The sequence below is a fragment of the Mauremys reevesii genome, linkage group 16 (assembly GCF_016161935.1).
Source record: "Mauremys reevesii isolate NIE-2019 linkage group 16, ASM1616193v1, whole genome shotgun sequence".
Taxonomy (NCBI): domain Eukaryota; kingdom Metazoa; phylum Chordata; order Testudines; family Geoemydidae; genus Mauremys; species Mauremys reevesii.
The window spans coordinates 22,621,286-22,646,569 of record NC_052638.1 but is presented as its reverse complement, the minus strand read 5'-3'; the positions used below and the strand labels follow the sequence as shown (position 1 = coordinate 22,646,569).

At 37.1% G+C, this 25,284-nt stretch overlaps 1 protein-coding gene across 3 annotated transcripts in view; it reads right to left on the bottom strand.

Annotated features, from left to right (window-relative positions):
* The window catches only part of URI1 (URI1 prefoldin like chaperone), a 59,521-nt gene that overhangs the window by 17,148 nt on the left and 17,089 nt on the right, over positions 1-25,284 (bottom strand). For all 3 annotated transcript variants that reach the window (XM_039503204.1, XM_039503202.1, XM_039503203.1), the window contains 2 exons: positions 19,880-19,958; positions 16,990-17,125 (listed from right to left, as the gene is read on the bottom strand). In XM_039503204.1, the coding sequence (XP_039359138.1) occupies positions 16,990-17,125; positions 19,880-19,958 (215 nt within the window). The remainder of the gene's footprint in view (positions 1-16,989; positions 17,126-19,879; positions 19,959-25,284) is intronic.

The following is a 25,284-nucleotide window of genomic DNA, read 5'->3' as shown; positions in this document are numbered from 1 at the left end:
CATGTAGCATTCTCTAGCTAGTAGAACCAAAACAAGACAAAGGACACCTAGAAAATAATAAAATAAAATAAAAATAAAGAAAGAAAGAATTTAAAAATTTTAAATACAATATGAAAAGATTAAGAATTCAGTCTCTTTTAAAACTAAGAAGGACAATTGTTAACACTGGTGGGTCATGATACAAGGGGACTCCTACGCTTGCAGTTAACAACTTCACAAGTCGGTAATTACTTAAAACCAGAATGGAAAATTCTTAATAATAAACATAAATTAACTGTTTGATTTGTTAGGGAGAAGTTGAAGATCTTTTATGTGCAAATTTAAATACAAACTGTGGAACTATTTAAGAAGAAAAATGAGAATGATCCAGGCACGATGCTTTATAGACTGAATTCAAGCAAGCACGTATGTCCAAAATTGAAGAACACCCTCTTTTCTTCGACATTCATCTGAACAACTTCTGCAGGGGGAACTATACATATTATCTATCTTACATACTAACTGGCACAAAATTATCCTTAGAGTTACCTTTAATATTCCATAAATGTAAATCAGGGAGACCAGAAAGCTGCTTGACAAATATTTAAAATAATGTACACAGTAAAATCTAAAAAGCTGACTTTTGTTTAGCAAGATAAACTGGAAACATCTTTCTGGGTAATAGTTTTCTTAAATTCAAGGAGACTCCAGGCAAACAGTACCTTTAATGGGATCAGACTAAGTCTGCCAGTTGAAGCATATTTAGGAGAGCCTTACAAAACTCTACTCGCCCATGTACTCAGATCAAGCATTTTTGTTTTGATGGTCAAGTAAAATATCACTAGTGATTTAATAATCATTCATATGGTAAACGGCTGGCAAGTAGTTTTTTTGCCTGGGCTAGTGCATTTGCATTTTCAATTTTGCAAATCTGTTTTTAAAGAACTACACCGAGTTCAGACACTGGTTCATTTGAAGTCCTACTTTACTTCACATTATGTCAATTAAATAATGATACCTTTCAACTGCAATTTAGAAAATGTTAGACACTGAAGTTTCACTTTTTGCTCAAAATCTTCATAAAAATAAATTTGCAAAGGAAGGTAATGAATGGCTGAAAAAGAAATACAACCCTACTAAGACAGAGAGAGAGGCCCCATTAAAGCCTTTTACTAACAACATTAATAGACTTGCACTCTGTTCATCTCAAAACTATTACAAATGCAATTTTTCAGGAGGAAAGTTTTATTGCATAAATTGGTTCAAAGAGAGGTTCTAAAAGACCTTTCACCTGTTGGTCCTACGTACACTGAAGGAGCTGGAAGCTTTTATGGAAAAATAAGCTGATTTTCTGTTTTAAAATTCTCTTTCGGAACCATTAATAAAAAGCAAGACAAGTATAAGATGTCTTATCCAGTGCTGTGAAGGAGGCAAAGAGACCCTACTTTTCTGCCATGTGAACAGCAAAGCCACACCCTGCAAAACCCTATTGTAAATCGCTTTGTAAATCCAGACTGCCTCTACTCAAACCTGGAAGGTTGAGTACCTCCGTGTTATTTCCATCTGTTTGTCTCCCTAAGGTATTTATATGCCTCCATTACTGTAGTATGAATGCCTCACAGTCTTTAATGTATTTATCCTCACAACACTCCTGTGAGGTAGGGAAATATTATTATCCCCATTTTTAAGATGGGTGATATGCCCAATGTCACAGAAGAAGTCTGTAGCAGAACAAGATGAACCCAGGTCCCAAATCCCAGGCGAGCACATCAACGACTGGATGTTCCTTTCTGTTGATACCCACATAGCCATGTAAGTAAAAACGCCCACTTACCTCTGCTTACTGCAACTGATCAGAAGATTGTACCCCATCCAATTAGATCCCACAGATCTCATCACAGCAATCCAGGCTTGGTTACTGCAACTTTTATTTACAAATGAAGCTCCTACTAAAGTTCCAACTAGTACAAAAATCAGCCTATGTACTAAGCAAAGCTCACTATGGGTATGTCTACACTTACAGTGGATCAATGGTGCAGCTATCGATCCATCGGGGGTTGATATAGAGGGCGTAGTGAAGACCCACTAAATCAACCGCAAATTGCTCTATTGACTCCGGGACTCCACCGGAATGAGAATGGTAAGGTAAGTTGACAGGAGAAACTCTCCCATCGACCCAACACGATGTAGACACCGCAGTAAGTCGTCTTAAGCTATGTCAACACCAACATTGTTATTCACATAGCTGGAGTTGCGTAACTTAGGTCAACTTAACCCCGTAGTGTAGACCTGCCCTATGAACTACACTGCTTTGCTCTTTGCACTGACTCCCCACTCAACACACAGTGCAAGTTAAAGGTAAACTGTCCTGATATTCAAAGACCTCCATGAGATTGCCCATATCTACTTAAGAGATAATTGTTCCTTCTGTGTCCATGACCTCATACAGCAGTTATATTCTACTGAAGTAATGAGGGAGGCTTTTCAACATGGAAGACATAACATTCATTAGACCATGGAACTCTACCCAAAACCTTCATCCATCTAACCAAAATACATCAGTTAAAATAATCTCTTTTTCACTATGTCATCCCCCTCTTCCAGTCCTTTACTGTCTCACTGTGATTTACACATAAAATTCAGATTCTTCTTCTTCTTCCCTTTTTGGGTGTTTTAACCAGATCCACACAGATCTTATCCCTCTACATCAGTGATACTCAGATCGCCATGGTTCAGGAGCCAAATTATCCATCAACATTACCCAAAAGAGTGTCAGTAGTGTAAATTAATTGTTTCATTTAGTATAGTACTTTATATTCATATTTAAACAGTGACAGGGGAAATATTTAGTTTATATATTATATTATATATTATTCTCACAGCAAAATGACTTGACCAAGTATTATTATTTTATTAACTATAATTGGTAAATAACATAGTAAAAGCATCCTGATTAATAACTTAGATAGGTTAATAATTAAATCACAGTGTTTTAATATTGTATGCTGCAAATAGCCGCAGGAGACACATTAAAGAGCCACTTGCAACTTGCGAGCCTCAGACAGAGTATCACTGCTCTACATCTTCTGCTCCTTACCTCACTCCCCCACCTTCCATTCTGCCAACTCTTCTAGTTTTGTTTCTTCCTTTGTTCCCTCCTCAAACTCTTGCCCTTGGGTCTCATTTCATGCTGCTCTAACACCTAAAATGATAAATCCATCTCTCTTTTGGTGTGCTAAGCACTTTCACTTCTCATCCTCAAATTCATACTCAAAAGCTACTTCTTTTGCCTTCCTTTCCACTGGTGACTTCTACTCCTACGATTTTTACACTTCCTTTCTTGCTCGGCTTCAATCTCTATTTCAAAATATCAGAAAGAATAAAATTTGCTCACAATATCTTCACTCACACTTTATTCATTTAAAAAAGAACAGGAGTACTTGTGGCACCTTAGAGACTAACAAATGTATTTCAGCATGAGCTTTCGTGAGCTACAGCTCACTTCTTCAGATGGATAGAATGGAATGAACAGACAGGAGATATTTATACATACAGAGAACATGAAAAGGTGGAAGTATGCATACCAACAGGAAGAGTCTAATCAATTGAGATGAGCTATCATCAGCAGGAGGAAAAAAACTTTTGAAGTGATAATTAAGATGACCCATAGAAGGTGTGAGAACTTAACATAGGGAAATAGATTCAATTAGTGTAATGAACCAACCATTCCCAGTCTCTGTTTAGGCCTGAGTTAATTGTGTCTAATTTGCATATTAATTCAAGTTCAGCAGTCTCTCTTTGGAGTCTGTTTTTGAAGTTTTTTTGTTGCAAAATTGCCACCTTCAACTCTGTCACTGAGTGGTTAGAGAGGTTGAAGTGTTCTCCTACTGGTTTTTGAATGTTATGATTCCTGATGTCAGATTTGTGTCCATTTATTCTTTTGCGTAGAGACTGTCCGGTTTGGCCAATGTACATGGCAGAGGGGCATTGCTGACACATGATGGCATATATCAAGTTGGCAGATGTGCAGGTGAATGAGCCGCTGATGGTGTGGCTGATGTGATTAGGTCCTATGATGGTGTCACTTGAATAGATATGTGGACAGAGCTGGCATTGGGCTTTGTTGCAAGGATAGGTTCCTGGGTTAGTGTTTATGTTGTATGGTGTGCAGTTGCTGGTGAGTATTTGCTTCAGGTTGGGAGGCTGTCTATAAGCGAGGACTGGCCTGTCTCCCAAGATCTGAGAGAGTGAGGGATCATCTTTAAGGATAGGTTGTAGATCTTTGATGATGCGCTGGAGAGGTTTTAGTTGGGGGCTGTAGGTGATGGCTAGTGGTGTTCTGTTATTTTCTTTGTTGGGCCTGTCCTATAGTAGGTGGCTTCTGGGTACTCTTCTGGCTCTGTCAATCTGTTTTTTCACTTCAGCAGGTGGGTATTGTAGTTTTAAGAATGCTTGATAGAGATCTTGTAGATGTTTATCTCTGTCTGAGGGATTGGAGCAAATACGGTTGTATCTTAGAGCTTGGCTGTAGACAATGGATCGTGTGGTGTGTCCTGGATGGAAGCTGGAGGCATGTAGGTAAGTATAGTGGTCAGTGGGTTTCCGGTATAGGGTGGTGTTTATGTGACCATCGTTTATTAGCACAGTAGTGTCTAGGAAATGGACCGCTTGTGTGGATTGGTCTAGGCTGAGGTTGATGGTGGGATGGAAATTGTTAAAATCACGGTGGAATTCCTCGAGGGCTTCTTTTCCATGAGTCCAGATGATGAAGATGTCATCAATGGAGCGCAAGTAGAGTAGGGGCGATAGGGAACGAGAGCTAAGGAAGCGTTGTTCTAAGTCAGCCATAAAGATGTTGGCATACTGTGGGGCCATGTGGGTACCCATATCAGTGCCGCTGACTTGAAGGTATATATTGTCCCCAAATGTGAAATAGTTGTAGGTGAGGACAAAGTCACAAAGTTCAGCCACCAGGTTAGCCGTGATATTATCGGGGATACTATTCCTGATGGCTTGTAGTCCATCTTTGTGTGGAATGTTGGTGTAGAGGGCTTCCACATCCATAGTGGCCAGGATGGTGTTTTCTGGAAGATCACCGATGGATTGTAGTTTCCTCAGGAAGTCAGTGGTGTCTCGAAGATAGCTGGGAGTGCTGGTAGCATAAGGTCTGAGGAGAGAGTCCACATAGCCAGACAATCCTGCTGTTAAGGTGCCAATGCTTGAGATGATGGGGCGTCCAGGATTTCCAGGTTTATGGACCTTGGGTAGCAAATAGAATACACCTGGTCGGGGTTATAGGCATGTGTCTGTACAGATCTGTTCCTGTGCTTTCTCAGGGAGTTTTTTGAGCAGATGGTGTAGTTTCTTTTGGTAATCATCAGTGGGATCAGAGGGTAATGGCCTGTAGAATGTGGAGTTAGAGAGCTGCCTAGCAGCCTCTTGTTCATATTCCGACCTATTCATGATGACGACAGCACCTCCTTTGTCAGCCTTTTTTATTATGATGTCAGAGTTGTTCTTGAGGCTGTTGATGGCATTGTGTTCAGCACGGCTTAGGTTATGGGGCAGGTGATACTGCTTTTCCACAATTTCAGCCCGTGCACGTTGACGGAAGCAATCTATGTAGAAGTCCTGTCTGTTCTTTCGACCCTCAGGAGGAGTCCATGCAGAATCCTTTTTATTATAGCGTTGGTAGGAAGGATTCTGTGGGTTAGTATGTTGTTCAGAGGTGTGTTGGAAGTATTCTTTGAGTCGGAGACGGCGAAAGTAGGATTCTAGGTCACCGCAGAACTGTATCATGTTCGTGGGTCTGGAAGGACAAAAGGAGAGGCCCCGAGATAGCCCAGCAGAGGAATCTGTCCTAAGAGAATAGTTGGAAAGATTAACAATATTGTTGGGTGGGTTAAGGGAGCTACTGTTGTGGCTCCTTGTGCCATGTAGCAGTGTAGACAGTTTAATATCCTTTTTCTTTTGTAGAGAAGCAAAGTTTGTGTTGTAAATGGCTTGTCTAGTTTTTGTAAAGTCTATCCATGAGGAAGTTTGTGTAGAACGTTGGTTTTTCATGAGAGTATCTAGTTTTGAGAGTTCAGTCTTAATCTTCCCCTGTTTGCTGTATATTATTCATTTAATCTCTTCTCATTCCTCTTCTTGTATTTTCCTTTGTCAGTTATCTTTAGTATTCTAGTGTACATTTCTCAAGTTCAGAGACCAATTCTGCAAAGAGTTATAATTCTTGATGAAGGCATGCAACTGTAACTACTTAAGGATTGAGGTCATTATTATGACAATTCTTTGGAGTAAGGGCCATGCCTCTCAATCATTACAGCACCATGCAAAATTATGATGCTGAATAAATTCATATTAATAATCATACAATGTTTACAGAATGAACCAGTCATAACTTACAGAGACAAAGAGTTGGAAGTTGAGCTTTCAAAATAAAAATTACTCTATCCCTCTCCTGAGAGTTGCTAAGCATTCCAAACAAGATAAAATCTTGTTTTCCCTTGGCTTTCATGACTCTTTCCTCTTTGGCTCTCCTCCTACCACTCAAATGACTCCTTCAGCATGCTCTTCTAAGGATCCTGCTCATTCTCCCATCCAACTTTCTGTGAGGCTTCAGCAGGGCTCTCTCTTTGGTCCCCTTCTCTTCTCCCACTATACCCAGAAACAAGGTGATCTCATCCCAAATAATTTCAATTATCTCTATGCTGAAGAATCAGAGACTCCAGACCTGTCCACTTCTTTCCCAACTAAAATCTCCGCCTCTCTGAAATCTTCACATGGTTGTCTAGCCATCAGGTCTACATGTTCAACATGGCTAAAACAGAGCTCGTAATATTTCCCTCCAACCCCTGCCCCATACCACCTTCTTTCTCAATGACTGTGGACAACACCATCACCCTCTCTCTGCCTGTCACTCAGATTCTGGATGTCATCTTTGACTCAAATCTCAATCTGGGTCTTCACATACAGGCTACTTCTAAATCTTGCAGATTCTTTTTGCATAACATCACTAAGATATGGGCTTTCATATCCATCCACACAGCTAACACTCTTGTCCAGTGTTTCATCATATCACTTTTCAATTTCTGCAACATCCTTTTACTGGTCTTGACAAATGTCATCTTGCCCTGCTCATATCCATTCAGAATGCTGCTGAAAAGACAGCATTGCTAGCTCATTGCTTTGACCATATCCTCCCCCCACCCCCCATTTGAATCCCTCCTCTGGATCCCCCTTCTTTATTGCATCAAACATAACAGGCTGCTTAGCTTAACTTTCAAGGCACTTTAAGGTCTACCCCACCATACCTATAATCTCTCATTCACTATCATAGTGTTGACATGCACGTAGGGTTTGCCCATGACAACAGTCTCCATCACTCGTGTTACATTTTCAAATAAGCCTCTTCATGCTCTCTACCCTGCTGCCCTACACAATTGGGAGAAACCCCCTGTAAACTTCTGCAAAGCTACATCATTATCCTCCTTCAAACTCTCCTCTGTCATGATGTCTACAAAAAACTTGACTAGGGTTACGTTGCTGGTTTGCTGACGCTACTGCCTACCATACTGGCCAATACAGTCTTATTAATTCTTCATATTCTCCCATATGTCTGAATTCAACTGTTGTCTCTTGTCTTATACTTAGACAATAAGCTATTTGGGTGCAGAGATCTTTTTGTTCTATGTTTATACCGTGCCTAGTACAATGGGGTCATGTTCCTGGTCCTGGACTATGGCTCCTACGTGCTATAATAATACAAAAAATAAACAATCATAATAAATGGATCAGCAGAGGAGAAACTGTGACCACCAACTGGGACAAATTATATAGGAGATGGGAAAACTGGGGCACAATGACTACCAACATTGTTAAACTATCTTACTTCACTTATATGCCCACTTTGCTTGTAAAATTTAACATACCATATTAAAAAGTTCTTAGAAAATATAATTATTTACAGTACACAGTTTGTAAAGGGTCCACTATGTTAGTCTTGCAAAAGATATTAAAAAAAAACTGTACATGTTGTTCTTTCACAATCGTATCTATAGCACCAATGTCAAACTAGGAAATATTTTTACATATATATTTCAAACATATTGGTCTTTTAAAATAAATAAAGACCGATTAGATAAATATTTTAATTATCTTAGTCAAACCAATCAACTCTTTTGGTCCTCCTCTGATAACTGATCCACATTTGTTCTTTCTACAGCACACATCTGGCTGAAGTATTATTTCAAAAAAATATCCTAAGTCTAGCTGAAAGCAACTTCTTCAAGAGTTTCTTGTTCCTCAGTGTCAGATGCTGCAACAATCACCTCTCTCATCCATCATTTTAGCTCATCAGTTTATTCCTATCTACACATTCTGTAGCTTTTTCAATATATAAGATACCCTCCAAGTCCAAAACAAAGAAAGTGTGCAATAGCTTCTGCACAAAATGTTTCCATCTGTGTTTTCAGTTCCTGAAGGTAGTCCCAATATACAAAATGTCTAGCTTGAGATCAGTTTTCTTCAGGCTTTTATTTTACATTCATAGTAAATGTGATGCTCAACTATCTCCTAAACATCACTAGTTTTCAGTCATTGTCTCTACATCTACATATTGTTCAACATATTTGTCTAGATTATCTTTATTTCTTGAAAAACATGTTTCAATTTTACTTTGTAGCCACACTAGTGTGCAACAGTTTGTTCTGTTATGTAATAATACTCAGCACTTATATAGTGCTTTACATTTTAAAATATTGTACAAGCATTAACTAATCCACACAATAGCCCTGTGAGCTAGATAAGTATTACTTTTTCCTGTTTTACAGATGAAGAATAGGCCGTTTAAGGGTACATCTATACTACCCGCCCCGGTCGGCGGGTAGCGTTCGACTTCTCGGAGCTCGATATATTGCGTCTCATCTAGACGCGATATATCGAACTCTGAATGCGCTCCCGTCGACTCTGGAACTCCACCACCGCAAACGGCGGTGGCGGAGTCGACGGGGGAGCCGCAGACTTCGATCCCGCGGCGTCTGGACGGGTAAGTAGTTCGAACTAAGGTAGTTCGAGTTCAGCTATGCTATTCGCGTAGCTGAACTTGCGTACCTTAGTTCGAAACCTCCCCCCCCCAGTGTAGACCAGGCCTAAGTGATCTGTCCTAGGCCACACATAAATCAGGACAGCTGGGATTATAAAGCAGTTCCTAGCTCCCCATCCTGTGGTCAGTCTACTGGACCATACTGATTCCTATTATAGATAGAAGATACAGATCTTCCATTACTCAAAAGGAAGGGCCCTTCTTATGTTTGAGTTTGTTAGTTACAAAGCCTCAGTTTCATGGCACAATGGTGGGTGCAGGTAACCCTAAAGCAGAGCACAGGATTTTGTCCTTTAGACTTGGCCATATACATTTTAAAAGTCTTTGTACAGGCCATGATATATTTGAATGTTAAAATCCTCCAGATTTAAATAGAAACAATCCATTTAAGGAGTTGCAGCTCCTTATTAAATGAGTACCAACAGAAAACAGGTCTTTAAAGTGAGGCTTCATAGCCTTCTCCTCCTCCTCCTTAAGCTCCTCTATGGTTTGAAGAAGGACTGAACTAGAAGTTGTCCAACTTTGTCACATTGAGTCATTTTAGGGAAGGCTGACGTGGCTTTCAGGTGAACTCTAATATTCTTTGCATGTCTTTGGGCTAGTCTACACTGGCAATGCTAAAAAATCATCAGCGCTTTAACGTGCTTTTGTGTGGTCACAGCGCACCTCAACCAGGGGAGTAGGTCCCAGCACTGGGGGCACGGCTCCCAGTGCTGGGGCACTGTTTACACTGGCGCTTTACAGCGCTGCAACTTGCTCTGCTCAGTTGTGTGTTTTTTCACATCCCTGAGCGAGAAAGTTGCAGCACTGCTAATTGCCAGTGTAGACAAGCCCTGAGTTAAACAACTCAGTAAAGATAGTTTAGCGTTATAGACAAGGTGAAATTTCTAGGACTGGTTTCTAGAATTGAGAAAAGGAAAAAAAGTTGCTACACTCAAAAAACATTATTTGTAGATTTCTTCTGCATAATCTGTGAATATTTACAGAAACCAATGGCTAACTGAGCTTTCTTTATGTTTAGTTCTCAGCCTTTAGCCATCTTATCAGTTTGAAGAGACTTTTTGAGTACAAATTCCTTAGCTGGCCTAGTTTATAGTTAGGCTTGGCAGAATTTGATTTGTATTTGTTTATAATTTTGACGGATAAAAATCAATGTTTGTTTTTAAGCTTTTTTTCCTTTCTGATTGATTTAAATTTTCACAGCTGCACAAAATTAAGGTCAGAGTCAGGCAATAATTCTTTAATAATAGTAGATGCTGAGATTCAAAAAGTTAAAGCTTTATAACCATTACAAACCACAAATTGTCAACATCATGTGAAAATATACAAAAATAGAACTAATAAGTTTTCAAGCAGCATTTTTCTTGTTTTACCTATTTGTAATTTTTTCGTTAATTTGTTTGTTTATAGTAAAATCAACATTTACCAATAAAAATCTAATCCTTCCAAGCCTACTATTATAGTATGAAATGCCATTTTAAAGATACTTCCTCTTTTTAATCTTACCAACTCTGATTTAAGGGGAGAAAAATTATAATTTAGCGGGAGAATGCATTTTATCATGTTGAAATAAAGCCCTCTGAAGACCATTTTTACAAGACACGACAACATACTAATGCCAAACTGACATGAATGCTCATCTGTGCATTTTGGTTTCAATGGGTTAATTAACTTGGCTGGATACAAATTGTAATTATCTGTGTTCGATGTTAATGTCCTAGGAGTGTTGTCTATAAGGATTTGGGCAACCACAGACATTATTTTGGTTACTACTGGATTCTGTCTGTTACTTTGGAATTTAAATGGCTGCAGGAGATAAGAATAGTGAGAACAAGTTGATCTACTTTGAAAGGTTAAAATTATGTGAAACAGGACAGAGCAGAAATGGATTGGAGCTATATCAACTGGTCTGCCTTGCTTTTTTCAAGTTAATCTCTTGGTGGTCTTTGTGAACACACAAAACCCTTCTACAAATATATTTAGGTACATTTGCTTAATGCTGAAGGAAAATTTAAGAAAGTCAGCCACGAGTCTCCTCTTGAGACATTGGTTTGGATGTGTAACCACAGTGTATAACTTCCTGTACAACTGATATTTAGTGGTTTAGATCCCTTCATCATATATAGTTAATGTGACTTACCCCATGAACAAATAATATATCATGTCATACACATATAACACATACAATAAATACATGCTAACATTACTGAGGAACGTACACAGTAAATATATGCTAATGTTACTGAGGTTGGGGTTAAGGGGTTTTTTTTGTTTGTTTTTTTCCAATTTGATGAGTGTATTCTATTTCTTAATATGTTGGAGATGGAAGAGAGTGCAGAGAACAGGTAATGTGATGAGTGGGTGTTAAAGCACAATAAAGAAGGTTCCTTTAACTTGTTACTTCCTTGCTTTTAAAGGTTTGTGTGGGTGGATTTGGCACTTAAAAAACCTTAACTGATTTATAACTAAAATTAAAACTGGTATTAATTCAACAGACTATTATTGGTCACTAAGACCAAATGAGATCTGTAGCTTTGAAAAACTATCTACAGTACTAGATGCTTTTCAAAACTCTCCTCTAATCAAACATTTTTTAGGGTTGTATTGTTTCAAGCTTCAAAGAGAACCCTTTTGGGTTTAAACCTTTTATGTGATTGGTAAATTTTCTCCTTATCTGAGCAATTACAATAAATCTTTAAGATTTGCCTCTTAGGTCCATCTACTAATATAATGGCATCCATACTAAGGAGATGCACCAATTTATATTGATTTCTAAACAAATAGGGTCAAATTGGTACAAAAACTGTGTGTAGACAACTCCTTAAACAACTCCCTCACTGATATTTGGAAAGTCTGAATTTGTCAAGCACTGGTTGGAAAGAACCTTTCCTCCTTGCTCTCTTCCTCTTTACATTGGTTAAAATGCTTAGGCCATGGTCCTATGAGAAGCTGAATTCCTCCTGGGAGTTGCTGCCCAATTTTAGGGCCCTTAAGATCTCAAGAATCAGTTCCTTATATAACAACAATAAATGAGGAAGTGATGGGGTCGTCAAATAAACAGGTGAAATGTTTTTTTAAAAAGCAGCAGCTAAAAATGTTCTGTAATTCTGCAATACACAGGGAGATCTAAACAGACAGACACAGATGCACAAACCAACAGTTAAAAGTTAAACATCAATATTGTTATGCTAATAAAGAAAAACAAGGGACAGTTTTCTTCCATAACATTACCCACCTTCTTACGCTCCTTTCCCAAAAAAATGGTGGACGAGTAAATGTCAACTGTTTTGTTTTATACAATATACTTTCACATACCCCAGATGAAAGGATAAAGGTGTTGATAACATTACTGTAGATCCTACCTATTCTTGTACAGAAAATGGAAATCTTTTATTTTATTTATTTATCAGAGGCAATATTTTTCTCTCTTTTAACACTGATAATGAACAAATTCAGCCTTTTCTCTTATCTGCCTGGTCTTATCTTATTACAAACAATGATTTTTGAAAAACACTGTATAATACTGCAATCTAAGACATCGGTCAATTTTGATTGACACAAATATTTGTATTAAAGGTTACATACTGCAATTTACAATTGGGTACTATCACAATACTGTATGTTAATGTAATCAGTATTTTCATTTCATGAATTCATTTGCAGCATCACACTGCAAGGGTATTCTTACATATATTGGAAGTACAATTACTAAGCAGTTCAAGAGTTCTTTAAGTAGAATTTTCCTTTTTATTCAACAGATTTTAACACAATAAACCACTTCTAGGTTGTTGGGATTTGGGGGGTTTCTGGGTTTTTTTCTGGAGGGGGTGGTACTTGTGATTTAATTTCCCACCTTTTAAAGTATTCAGACACTTGGAATATCCAACATACTGAATTAATCCACAAATATTTACATGAAAAACTATTTAATTTCTTTCTATAGTAACTATCACAGGGACTATTGTCATGAAAATTTCCCCATTTTAAGAAATTAATGCGATTACTGATATAGGGAAGAAATTAAATTATATCATCACAAACACGTAAAGGGTATAATCCCATATCCACAAAAAGGAATCTTTATTCCCTCTTTGAATTCTGAAACAATACAGACATGCCTTAAGGAGAACAGAAATGTTATGAAGTACCTTAAGCAAGATAATTGTAAGAAAAAGAACTACTATTGCATTATTGTTGTGCTAAACTGTGAAATACTTAAAAAGCTAATTTCTTTTATTATAATGGAATTTGGTATATGTGTATCTTTAATTTACTTCACTTTTTTTCTTCTCATTTCTATACATGAGCAAGTGTGTAAGGTGGTTACCATTACCTGTATTATTAGATTTTATACACTACTATATTTCATTACATTTTAATTTAAAAATATACTTGTCTTTCTACAAACTTTATTAGATCTAGTTTTGATTTTTAAAGAGTTCTGTAACTATCTCAACATCTAGGGATGTCATATACTTGTATAGTAAATGAGAGATTTATTGCAATACACATAAATGCTATGCAGGGAGACATGATCAATATTTTATGAAAAGAGTAACATTTGAGAACAGTAATTATCATAACAGTTGAAATCTGTTTCAACCAATCAGACTACTGAATAGCTCAAGGTCTAACTCAAAAGTTAAACAACAACAAAAGTTCATGCACTGATATTAGTATTTTTCTAAAGTTATCTCAGTTAAAACCATTTAATTTAAAACTCAATACCAGTCATCCTTTAATCACCCATTAAATAAATTTCAACTGATAAATTCTTCTGTTGTACCTGGGCATTTCTCTGTTTGAGAGAGACAAAAGATGAGCCTGCAACATTTTTTTACCAACAATCTCTTTTAAAGAATTAGTTTAAAGGCTATTAGTAAAGAGAAAAGGGAATGATTTAATGTATAAGTAATTGTTTTAACTTACAAACAGTAAAAATATCCTATTTTTACCCATAATATTAATGATCTTGACACTATTCTGCTAGTATCATTTGATATATCTGGCATATTCTTTTTATAATGCTAATGTGAGAAAATAACTTGTATTGTAAAAAATTCTATTTATCTTTTAATTTAAAAATACCTAATACTACAAAAAAAAATCCTAGTGTTTGGAAATGTGAGTATGAGACTATCAATTACATAAAATTATAAGTCCTAGAAGAAAAGAATCATCAATAGAAATCCCCATATTTTAATCACAATAGATTTCATCTTGAATCTCTCCTATACTGTTGCCCATTTGACCTTAATTCTAACTCAGCAAAGCACTAAAAGCATGTGCTAGCCTTAAGCACAGGCTTTGTTGAATTGGGACTTTACTGCTACTGCCCATCATTTTTGAGACAGGAAGAGTCTGATCCCTTGAAACAGCTTTTCCTCATTTCCCATGGGGATGGACCTAGACCTGATAAATGTGTTCAAGACAAAAAAGGGGGTATTGGAATCCAACAATGATGCACCAATATAATGATAATGCCAATATTTATCACACTGTAAATTATGAAGCCACTTTTATAACATACAAAAATCCCATTGAAATCAATGAGACCTAGCCTATTAAAACAACTGCACTGCAATATGTAAAGTATATTTTACAAAATCTTTTATGAAGTAACACTTTTTCATGTTTACAAGTGTCACCAGTGGTTAGTTCACATTTTATACCAATGGCCTGCAATTATTTTATGTATCTAAGATACCATTTTTTAAAAAGTAGAAAAGCTAAAACAGGGAAATTATTTACAATTCTATTTTTAGTTGCTTCATCTTACTAGAAAATGGTTGAAGGAATTTCATAAGTCTGTGTTTCCATGTATTTAATTTTCATGGGTGATTATATCAACAGAAAAGAATTCCTATTTGTGTCGTGTATGTTAATAAAGTTCTTATACAGAAACTGTACTTAGTATTTGAAATCAAAGTTTTTAGTTAATATCAGTGTTTTGGAGCCTCCCACAGGCAACCATCATATGGACAAAAAGTGATATTTGAGACATTGTCAGAATGGAGTACATATATCTAGAGATCCTTCACTATTTTGCTTCAAAAGAACTTAAAACTTCTGAGTTCATATTCTAATGCAATTTAAAAGATCAGGAAAAAAAAATCCCACATCTACTAGTGCATGTGTTCTTGCAGAGTACTTGGTGTTATCTGACATCTACTATGCAAAGGTCAAGTGAGTTTCACTGAGTTTAGTGGTGACAAAAATATCCTGCAACACTGGTAAGATATAACAGAAAAGGAAACTGGATCTCAGATCTAGCAGAAGTCACATTAAGTAACATAGGTTATGGTGAAGAAGAAGGAAGTTTTCCCTGATATGTAGAAACTGTTGCTATGTGATTCCCAGAGAACAAGATAAAGAAATAAAACAGGTGAAACACAAATTACCTTTTTTTGTTAAAACTCTTCATAAAGAATTTTTTTAAAAAATAAGATAAGAAATTTATTTTCATATATGCATGCCTATTATTTATAAACATTAATTAAACCACACAGAAAGGGGGAGCCTCAGTGGTTTTCCACTACAGGCAGGAACATGGATAAGTAACCAGGATAAATGAAAGTACTGAAAAGTACTGGTGTCTGAAGGTCTTCTCATTACAAGGCAGATTACAAAACTTTCTGAAGTAAAACTGATATATAAAATGCTAATCTGAAAAATATATTAGTAGCTCATAGATAAAAAGTGCCCATTTAAAAATTAAAGTTTACTCTTTTCCTTCTTTGACATCTACACTGATATTTCAGGCTCATATTGTAACACAGCAAGTTAAACTAAAGCTAAATTGTGGTGTGAAGAACACTTGCTGGTTGGTGGTCCAGAAAGTTGACTGATCACATAGCTGGCTATCCCCCTTTCCAAATGCTTCTAAAGACACATAGGCTCTTTAAAGCAAAGAGTCTGGTCACAAGTAAAACTAGCTGGAGACAATGAACTGCCAATCAGCCGCATTTACTAGGGGCTGCTGCTACATAAAAGGAGGAAAGAAACAGGAGCATACAGTGGTACTTGATCTGCTTGCCCCCAATGGAAGTGGAGTGTTCCCAGGAGAATGGAGCAAAAGGAACTGTGCAGCATGTCCAGAGAAGGAAAAGAGAAGAAAACTACGTGCCAGGGAAGAACATGTAGAGGGAGACAAGCAGCACACATGAGAGAGGGAGAGAGAGATTAAATGAAGAGCAAAAGTAGAGTGTGATTCATTTTTTTCAAAAAGAATAAAAGTATTTGCATATTAAAGTTAAAAGAAATAAATATTTTCTTATTATTACTATTTCATGTAAGCAATTGCAGTAATTTACAGAGAGGATATATAAGGGTGAGCTGAAAAAGAGGTGGTCAACATGATCACAAATGGAAAACCTGGTGTCCAAGAGACTGTCTGTAGAGACAGTCATCACTATGAAAGTTTGTAAACACCTGATTTTAACAGAATGATTTGTTTGTTTTTACAGGTTTAACTTTATACCTGAACAACCTTTGATTGATCATCTTCTTGTGTTGGCTTACTAATGTAAGCACCAACAACTGGATTTTGGTATAAGTTTAAATTGTTACAAAATTGTTTATTTTAGAGTGCCTAGTTTTGATAAGTGCTTAAAAAAACAAAACAAAAAACCCCATATTTCCCACACTTACCTGATATCTTATGGAACTGTGCTGCACAGATAATTATTTCCAAACCAGATTTTCATAAGTCAGTTCATCAAACCAAATACTGTAGTCTGTAATAGCTACTTAAATATTTTTTTAATCATACTACAAGACCTATATATCTTTAAAAGAAATGCAATGTCAAAGGATACTTAAAAATTGTGTCCTCCAGTTTTACATATTTTTAGTATGGAGCTAATAATTTTGACTCTTAAATAATAATTGTTTATAAATATACATACGTTTTTTCCTGTGCTCAACCAAGCCAATGGCCTGCTTAGCTGAGCATTTGGAAAACCAGTTGTCCCCAAGCAGAACAGTGACCTCATTGGTATGGACAAGTTTTCCTGGCATGAAGGCAAGGGGACCAAAAGGTACCTGTCAAAGTCAGAAAGCAAACAGCTAAAAACCACTATTAAAAATTAAATTAGATGGTCATTAATGACCACTTAGCCAAACAAATAAATTAAAATTCAACCAGGGTTAGAAGGACTCAAAACTCTATAGCACAGTTATTTAATGACAAACACATGATAAACATTCAAACTACCAGATCTGAATCCCAACCACAGTTTGAATTTAATATTGTACTTGTAATAAACAGAACAGGTTAATATTTAACCAGAAAACCATTCTAAGGCATAAAACTTAAGTACTAATGGATGCGGACAGGAAAACAAAAAAGTCATACTATATTACTACTTAGGTTTTTAAAATAAAAATATTGTCTCTCGTTTAGATGATTGTAAACTATTTATTATACATAAATGTTTTCACTTCCCAGTTAAGTATAACGTTGCTCAGATTTATAACAAAAATATTATTTAAAGGAACAGTCAACTCAAATATCAATTGTTTTATTTAGTTGTGTTACTACCACCTATTTAGAAACCCCAATTTTTCCCCAAATCAAATTTGTTTGTCTCCAGCCTAAGATTGTTGCTACCTGCCAATAGTTCTGTAGAGTGGGAGAGTTTGTTTACTAATCCACACACTTCCTGTTCTCATTCACCAACATGAGGGTATATCATCCTCAATCAATGTTCTGGAAGCCATATATGTCTTCCTCCAATAACTCAAAGGAACAGGAAGCAATAAACGGTTTAAAATATGAGTACTGGCAATGGGAGTAAATAATTAGTGGCAAATAAATTATACTGCTTAAGACACATTTCTTAAAAGTGTGTATCCCGTTTTCTTAAAGTTTACAGTACACGTCACTATGTTTATGATCCTTCCATCCATCCCAGACACCAGCTTACTTTACACACAAGCCCCAGGCAGACCCCAAACCACCCACTTCAGCTATGCCCACTCAGACCTTATGAGCACTAGACCCTCCCCCACACTAACCCTATCCCTGATGTACTAGTTGCCCACCCACTAGCCTCATCTCCCACATCTGGTTCTCATTTAGGCTTCAGCTTCAAAGGAGGAAGGTCACACGTTAACCATCAGCTGTGATCCAGCTGAAGAGAAGCGGAAGGAGGAACAAGTCCAGCAGCTACTGCCTAGCTCAGCTTGTAGTCAAGTAACTCTCCACCAGAGGAGAAAGAGTTGTCACCCTGCAACCTTGGACCAGCTCCTCCACACTTCAAAGACACTTCCTGGATCAATGTCTTCCCTTACTTCTTGAGGGCAGGAACAGCACCCCTTCATCCCTCATATCCTAGTGCAGGGCATTTGGACCATATATTCTCTTCCTCTCATGGCAGTTCCTCTTCTCCAGAAGGAAAAGCCAGTAGGTGGCAATCCCTGGAGCACATATTGGAGAGTGGGGGGTAGGAGGGGTGGGAGACCATCTTGAGGAAAGATTCTGTGGAGGATACTCCTCTTAAAGATGTACTCTCCCAGGCTGAAATTACAAAGGCCTTCAAAACACCAGCTTGCAATACTTACATACACCCAAAAGCAGCATTGTGTATAAAATTAAAAATATAGGCAGATAGCTGGCTAAGGGACAGGGATTGTTAATATACATTTAAAACTGCAAATGTGAGTTGACACTGGCACTTTAAAACAAAAACTATATCCAAATGAGTGTGGTGTTTTTTGCACTGTTTTGCATACCCATTTTGCTCTCAAGTATAAGATAACAGCAAACTCTCCACATTTTATTTGTGTACACACACACACACACACCCCTTCCCAGTAAAGTTAATGCTGTGAATAGGTACTGAACTGATAACACGTGTATTTTCTTTATCCACAAAACAGGCAGTATACGCGGATACAGACTAACACGGCTGCTACTCTGAAACCTGTTCTACCAAGGTAGCTCATCAATGCCCTACAGTTCCCAAAACCTGTGTGAAAATGTAGTTCAGTATTCATGCTCACTTTAGCCTTTGACTTCCCTTGTTGAGAATGACAACCTGAATGCCAGTGAGCAGCACGTGAGATGTATCTAGAAGTGGACTGAAACTACCCGTTTGTTTCACATTCTGATATGTCACCTAACCTGCAGATGGTTACTAATTTTATTTAGTAGTTCTGAAGTGATCCCTTAGAGATAAATGATTCTGTATCCCATTACCAATTCACTGAGCAATGCAGTCCCTTTCGAAGTGTATTCTGAATTAGGCATAAAATAGCTTCAAACAAGGAAATAGCAACTTTGTAAAGTCAGGAACTTGAATTCTGGTGGATGTTCAAGGCTAAAGTACTCTTGATAGGAATGACTCAAAGCACAAGAACTCACTATGTGAATGTGAAAATTATTAAAACGACAATTAGCACCACCTTTTTAATAAAAATCAGTGTCGCAGAGTTTAATTCTGTGAATCAGGAAATATTATGGCCTGTTCTTTCTATGGCTAACAGGAAATGACTAAGTACCATATTTCAGTCATAATTACAGTTTTCGGTATAATAGATTTGCATACCAAATATGTCATATTTTGTGTTAACATTTATGTCATCAGTTCTCAATTGTCAGTAACATTATAATTTATTATGGATTTGAAAAAAGAGAGAGAGAAAAAGAAGCAAAGGTTTAACTATTACTATAATTAATGTATCATTACTAAGTACTATATGGTAAACCTGAATAATATACCTCACTGCCAGTGCAGTAACCTCAGATACTAAAACCATTAGTCCATTATTTTGAATGAACTATACTGTACGTACCATGATATCATAAGACAGTTTATCAGGCAACGTATTGAGACGTTCTTGAAGAACCTCATAATCATTCTCCACCTTCCTCCTGTTGACAAATTCAAGTGAGTTTAATTATTTCTAAATGTAAAATAGTTAAGTTAATGGTTTTCTGCTGATGCATTTTCAGTCCTCCATGGAAAGATATGGGAGGGAGAACTGTTTTTATTCATAAGTGTATACATTTTATATCACGGAAGATTAATTTTTTTACTGTAACATTTTTAACAATTTATTTAAAAATTCTTGTGATGGCCCAGCTATAGACATCATTCATTTTAGACTGGAAGTTCATCTTTTTGAATTGCAAGCTCCTTGGGGGGAAAAAAATAGTGCTTTCCTCTGTATTTTGTAGGTCTCACAGCACACTGCATGGGTTCAACAATTAAATCACCATCATAATTTAGAAGACAAACTGGAATTCCAGCTTATATTTTAGAAGAGGCAGAATCTTCAAAACCTTATTTGCAATGAACAATCAATGTGGGCTTTAAAAAGAGGGCAATACTCTTTAAAGTTAAATCTGATTTCTAGCTGAATTTTCTCTCCCCATGGACAGTCAACATTCCTGAAAGATGATGATTTGACCATAGGGTTATTGTAGCTTCTTGACCTATCAACAAGAAGTGTAGATGTGAAACACTACTCTAGCTCTCCTGACCAAGAAAAAAAATACTAATGCTCAATTGTTGCATGTTTACATATTGCTCTACTCTTCTTTTGGGCATTTTAGAACATTCTGCATAGAAATTTTCTTTCCCATAGAACGTATTCCTCAGAATTTTTGTACATGACTTTTCCCATCAATTTGGATGAGCATTTTCAATATCTATTTCTACTATATAGCAACTCATGAACAAATTTGTGATCTTGGAAGTGTCTTGAATAGGACAACAAACTCCCCATTAAGGGCAAGTGCAGTAAGAAAGTCAGTGCCAGAAGGGATCTCAGTAATTTACATTGCAAAGCAGGATAATTTCAAACATACTCCCCCAAAATATATGTTTCCTACTCATAAGCATCGTATCTAATAGCACCTATCGAGATTGAGTTCACACAACCATGCACCAGCAGAAAAAGAGGTACAGAAAAACATTCCCATAAATTTAAAAGCTGTAAGCCAAAGTGATTCAATTAAGAGCCATGAGAATTCCGACCCTGCATGCTCTGGAGCTCTGACCATGTTGGTACTTTCTGCAGCAACCTGGGCAGCTGGAGGCATAACACAGTAGGGTAGCAGCCAGTAGATCAGGCATGACATGGATCCACATGCATAAGGTCCCCATAGAGGGTGTGCAAGAGCCTCAGCTGTTACTACTACTCTTACTCGTGATAATGAAATGGTTGAGAGCTGCTCTGCACCAAGTTTCCAAATTGTTCGGGTTGGTTCCTTCCACCAATCGGTCAGATTTCCGTCACAAAATCAATTTACTTAGGATAGGCCAGTGAGGTGCAGAAGTGGTATTTGGTCCATTTCAAGAAAGGTCGCCGAGACAAAGTTGGGAAAGGGCGAAAGAAAATAGAAATGTCTTGGTGAATCTGGCCAAACAATCCCAATAGTGGATACTGTGAAAAGATCAGGAACTCTCTGCGTTTGGGAGAAACAGTTACCTAAGGAATTTTGTCTTGTCTGCTAGCAGTAAAAATACAAACAAACAAAAAGAAACCAGTCCTCTTCTGAAAGAATATTGAAACTGGTGTGTTGGAAAAAAGACTTTTTTAAGGTAAATTATCAGCTACCACGTGCATTGCATTATCAGACATATACATTTGAGGGTAGAGGATATTCTCTACTTCTGCCCCAATACAGCACCTCATGTAATCTTTGTACAGGGTGAACCTCTCTAATCCGGCACTCCCTGGTCCAGCAACATCCATGGTCCGGCATAGGTGCCGACTCCATGGGTGCTCTGGGCTGGAGCACACACAGGGAAAAATTAGTGGGTGCAGAGCATCCACCGGCACCAAGCTCCCCCCGCACCTCTCGAGCACCGGCAGCTCTGCACTTATCAACACTTCCTCCTCCGTCCCAGCACTTCTGGAGCACCGCGAACACCTGATTTGCAGCGTTCAAGCTGCAGGAAGGAGGGGGAGCAACTGGGGCTGGTGGCTGGGACCTGGGGCTAGCATCAGAACCTCTGGGCAGGCTGCAGCACCCCCAGCAACTCTACTTCCTGCACCTATGGAGACCCACTGGCACTCTGCATTGACTTCCCGTGGTTTGGGAAATTCTCTGGAGCACCAGTCAGGTTCCAAGGGTGCCAAACTAGAGAGGTTCAACCTATATTTAATCTTAGGATGGAAGCCAGCATCATGGAAATAAACTGAAAATGCTGACCAAAAGATGCAAATTCTGATCATTTTTTAAGGATGTTCAAGTAGGCATCCTGTACATTTGTTTACTAGAAGTAGATATCTAGCTTGACCGGGTGGATGAAGAAACTGCAATATGAACATCTTAAAAAACAACAACCAACTATTACTGACTTTCTTCTATTCCCAAATAAAGTGGAATCTCTGATCATTTTGGGACCATGAAAAAAGTTGCAATAATCCCACAATTTTTTGTCTCATTTAATTTCTGAAAGATTACTGTTACAGAGGTCACTAGTAGAAACACCAAACTTTATCACCCTTCAGTATTCAAGCACTCAACAAGGTATCTGCAGTACTTTGTATTCTCAAAGTACATGTCTAAGATGCTGAACTGTCGCCCATGGACTTAAGCTCCAAAGTCATTTAGACACACTTGAAAATTTTACCCCCTGTGATTAAAGCACAAAATAGTGTTTGAAGACTTGGGTCCTACTCAAGTTCTGCTGCACACTTCCTGACACACCTCACACAAGCCCCCCTGTGCTTTAGTTTCTTCACCTATAAAATGCGGATAATATTCACCTTCTTCACCGCACTGTTGTAATGTAAATTCATTAACATTTACAAAGTACAGTGAGAGTCTTGGAAGAGAAGCAATATGATGAAAACTTATTGTTAACAGAAGAAAAAAAGTCTTAAGCTCTGTTCTCTGCCCCCAACAATATTCCTATTTTTATGGAAAACTGGCAATGATGCAGTCATACCAAATTTATATTCCCCCAAACAAATGGGGACAATCTGTTTCAGCTTGCTACTATGAGAAGAAAATCTAGTTGGAGGTGTGGGGGATGGAGGTCAAGGAAAAACAGATCAATTCATTCTTCTAAATAGGTTTTTTGGAACAGGAATCCTTAAGACACATCGCTGAAGATCTGCCATCTTTTTCTTCTGAGAAAAGAAAATAAGTGGTTAGCTTTTGTATGGAGTGTAAAATTTTATTGTGGTTATCCCACCTGTATTCTCTAAGGGATCTCTCCCTTAGTCTATCCTGCTCAGCTAATATGCTGACTAGAAAGCTGGAAGTGATATAAAAATAAAAGACAGATTTTTCTAGCAGTTTTGGTCCCCTGAATCAGAGCCAGCAGTTTTTATTTTCCTTCTTTTATATATATATATATATATAACCATCCAATATATATTACATTATATATATATATATAAAACCATCTAATTAGGAATCAGGAAGTGAAGGCTCGATAAAGATCTTTAACATTGCACTATTTCCAGCTTTTTGTTAAAGGGACTCTACAATTACCAGTGGTCATCTCTGTTGGAGTTTGAAAGCTTAATATGTTTATCTTGATGCATTTGTTTTGATAGCTGATTAAATATTTGAAAAATTTTCCCACAGATGATCAGCTGAGCATGCAGTGTGAGGTCAACACTTGCTGTTGAAGGACTAGCCAAAAGGGTGACAAGCTTGAAGACTGAGTCCTAACATGTAACAGAAGAACTTTTAAGTATTTTTGTGTGGTTTAGGAAAAACATCACCACAAATCTCACCTTGCTTACGATATGAAGACAATTCATATTCTAAAGTAAGAAAACCTTCATTAAAGATGCACAAAAACAAAAGCAATCAAAACCCTTTTGCTGTATTTGAAATACAAAGAGGGGAATCCCTAGGAAAACAAGAGTGCAAAAAATGATCATTTCAGCACTAAACATCTCCTGAATTTAACAGCCAGGATAAGCAATTTCTCCATTTATCTGAAAAGAAGGTGGCATCCTTTAGGATTAGGCAGTTGCCCACTACTGAATAACCAGATAAAAGTGCTGCAGGACCTGCTCTGCATCAAAAGCAGAAGGATTCTACTGTATTGCACATATTCTATATTAGTGAGCCTTGGAAGCTGATTTCTTGATGTGGTTGCCTACCATTTTGTAGGAGAAAGTTCAATGGAAAGAGTATTGGGGAATGACTAAAAGATGCATCTTTGTTTTTCAGTGGATCTTACTGGTCATACTCTACTCTGGAAGTCTCTGAAAATAAAGCAATGTTCTAAAAAGGCGTAACAGAACCAAAAAAATAAAAATAAATCCATGTATTGAATTGGCCTGAAACAGTCTTTCCTCTCTCCCCATCTAATGACACATGATCATGTGAACTCATGGGTCTACTGGTTGCATAGACAATTAAGAAATTAAAACCAACAGTGTTATACTTTCAGGCAGAATAAATATTTATTTAGGAATGAGATTCAACTTATGAAATGCCTCTATAAATGGAAATGCTTTACCTGACTCCATGCTTTACTCATTATTTTAGCAGTTATTTATGTCTCTGAATCTATACTTTTAAAATAAGTTAATTATATTAAAAAGAAAAAAAATGAATTTTTAATGGAAATGCATTAAAGTGGCGTATTTTAAAACTGTGCTGTTATTCATCCAATTCTATTTAACATCTATCTGTGTCATTGGCTATTTAAAGGATTTTCATAAGATGATATTATTCAGCTGAAACACACAGGCACTCAGCTCTTGCACCATGTGGCCCCAAGTGTTAATACATTTTCTTTAAACAAAAATTGTATACATGCTCTGTAAACTGCTTTTCAATATAAAATACATCAGCCAATTTCAAATCTGTCTCTCCTACTCTCTATAAAAAACATCCAAAAATTAGATCTGAACTAAGGGGTTGTTTTAAAAAAAAAAAAACCACACCCTCCCAAAAAACAAAACACCAACAAAAATATTCCAGACATTCTCATGGAAGCAAAACAAACTTTCATTTTGTAAAAGTTTAAAAAGTTGGGCTTTTGGTCAACATTTTTTGGGAAAGAAGACTCTCAGAATGAGAATTTATATCCTGGACTAAATTGGTATGAGTAAGTTATAAACTCCTGAAAAGTATATTATGGAAATGCTGACAGATTTAACTACAACAACAACAGTGGCACCACTATGATACTTTCCTTATTGAAAATTAATGCAGTCTCTGAATTTTAAACATAAGTGAAATATATTACTTTTAGATTATTTTCTGCAAGCCA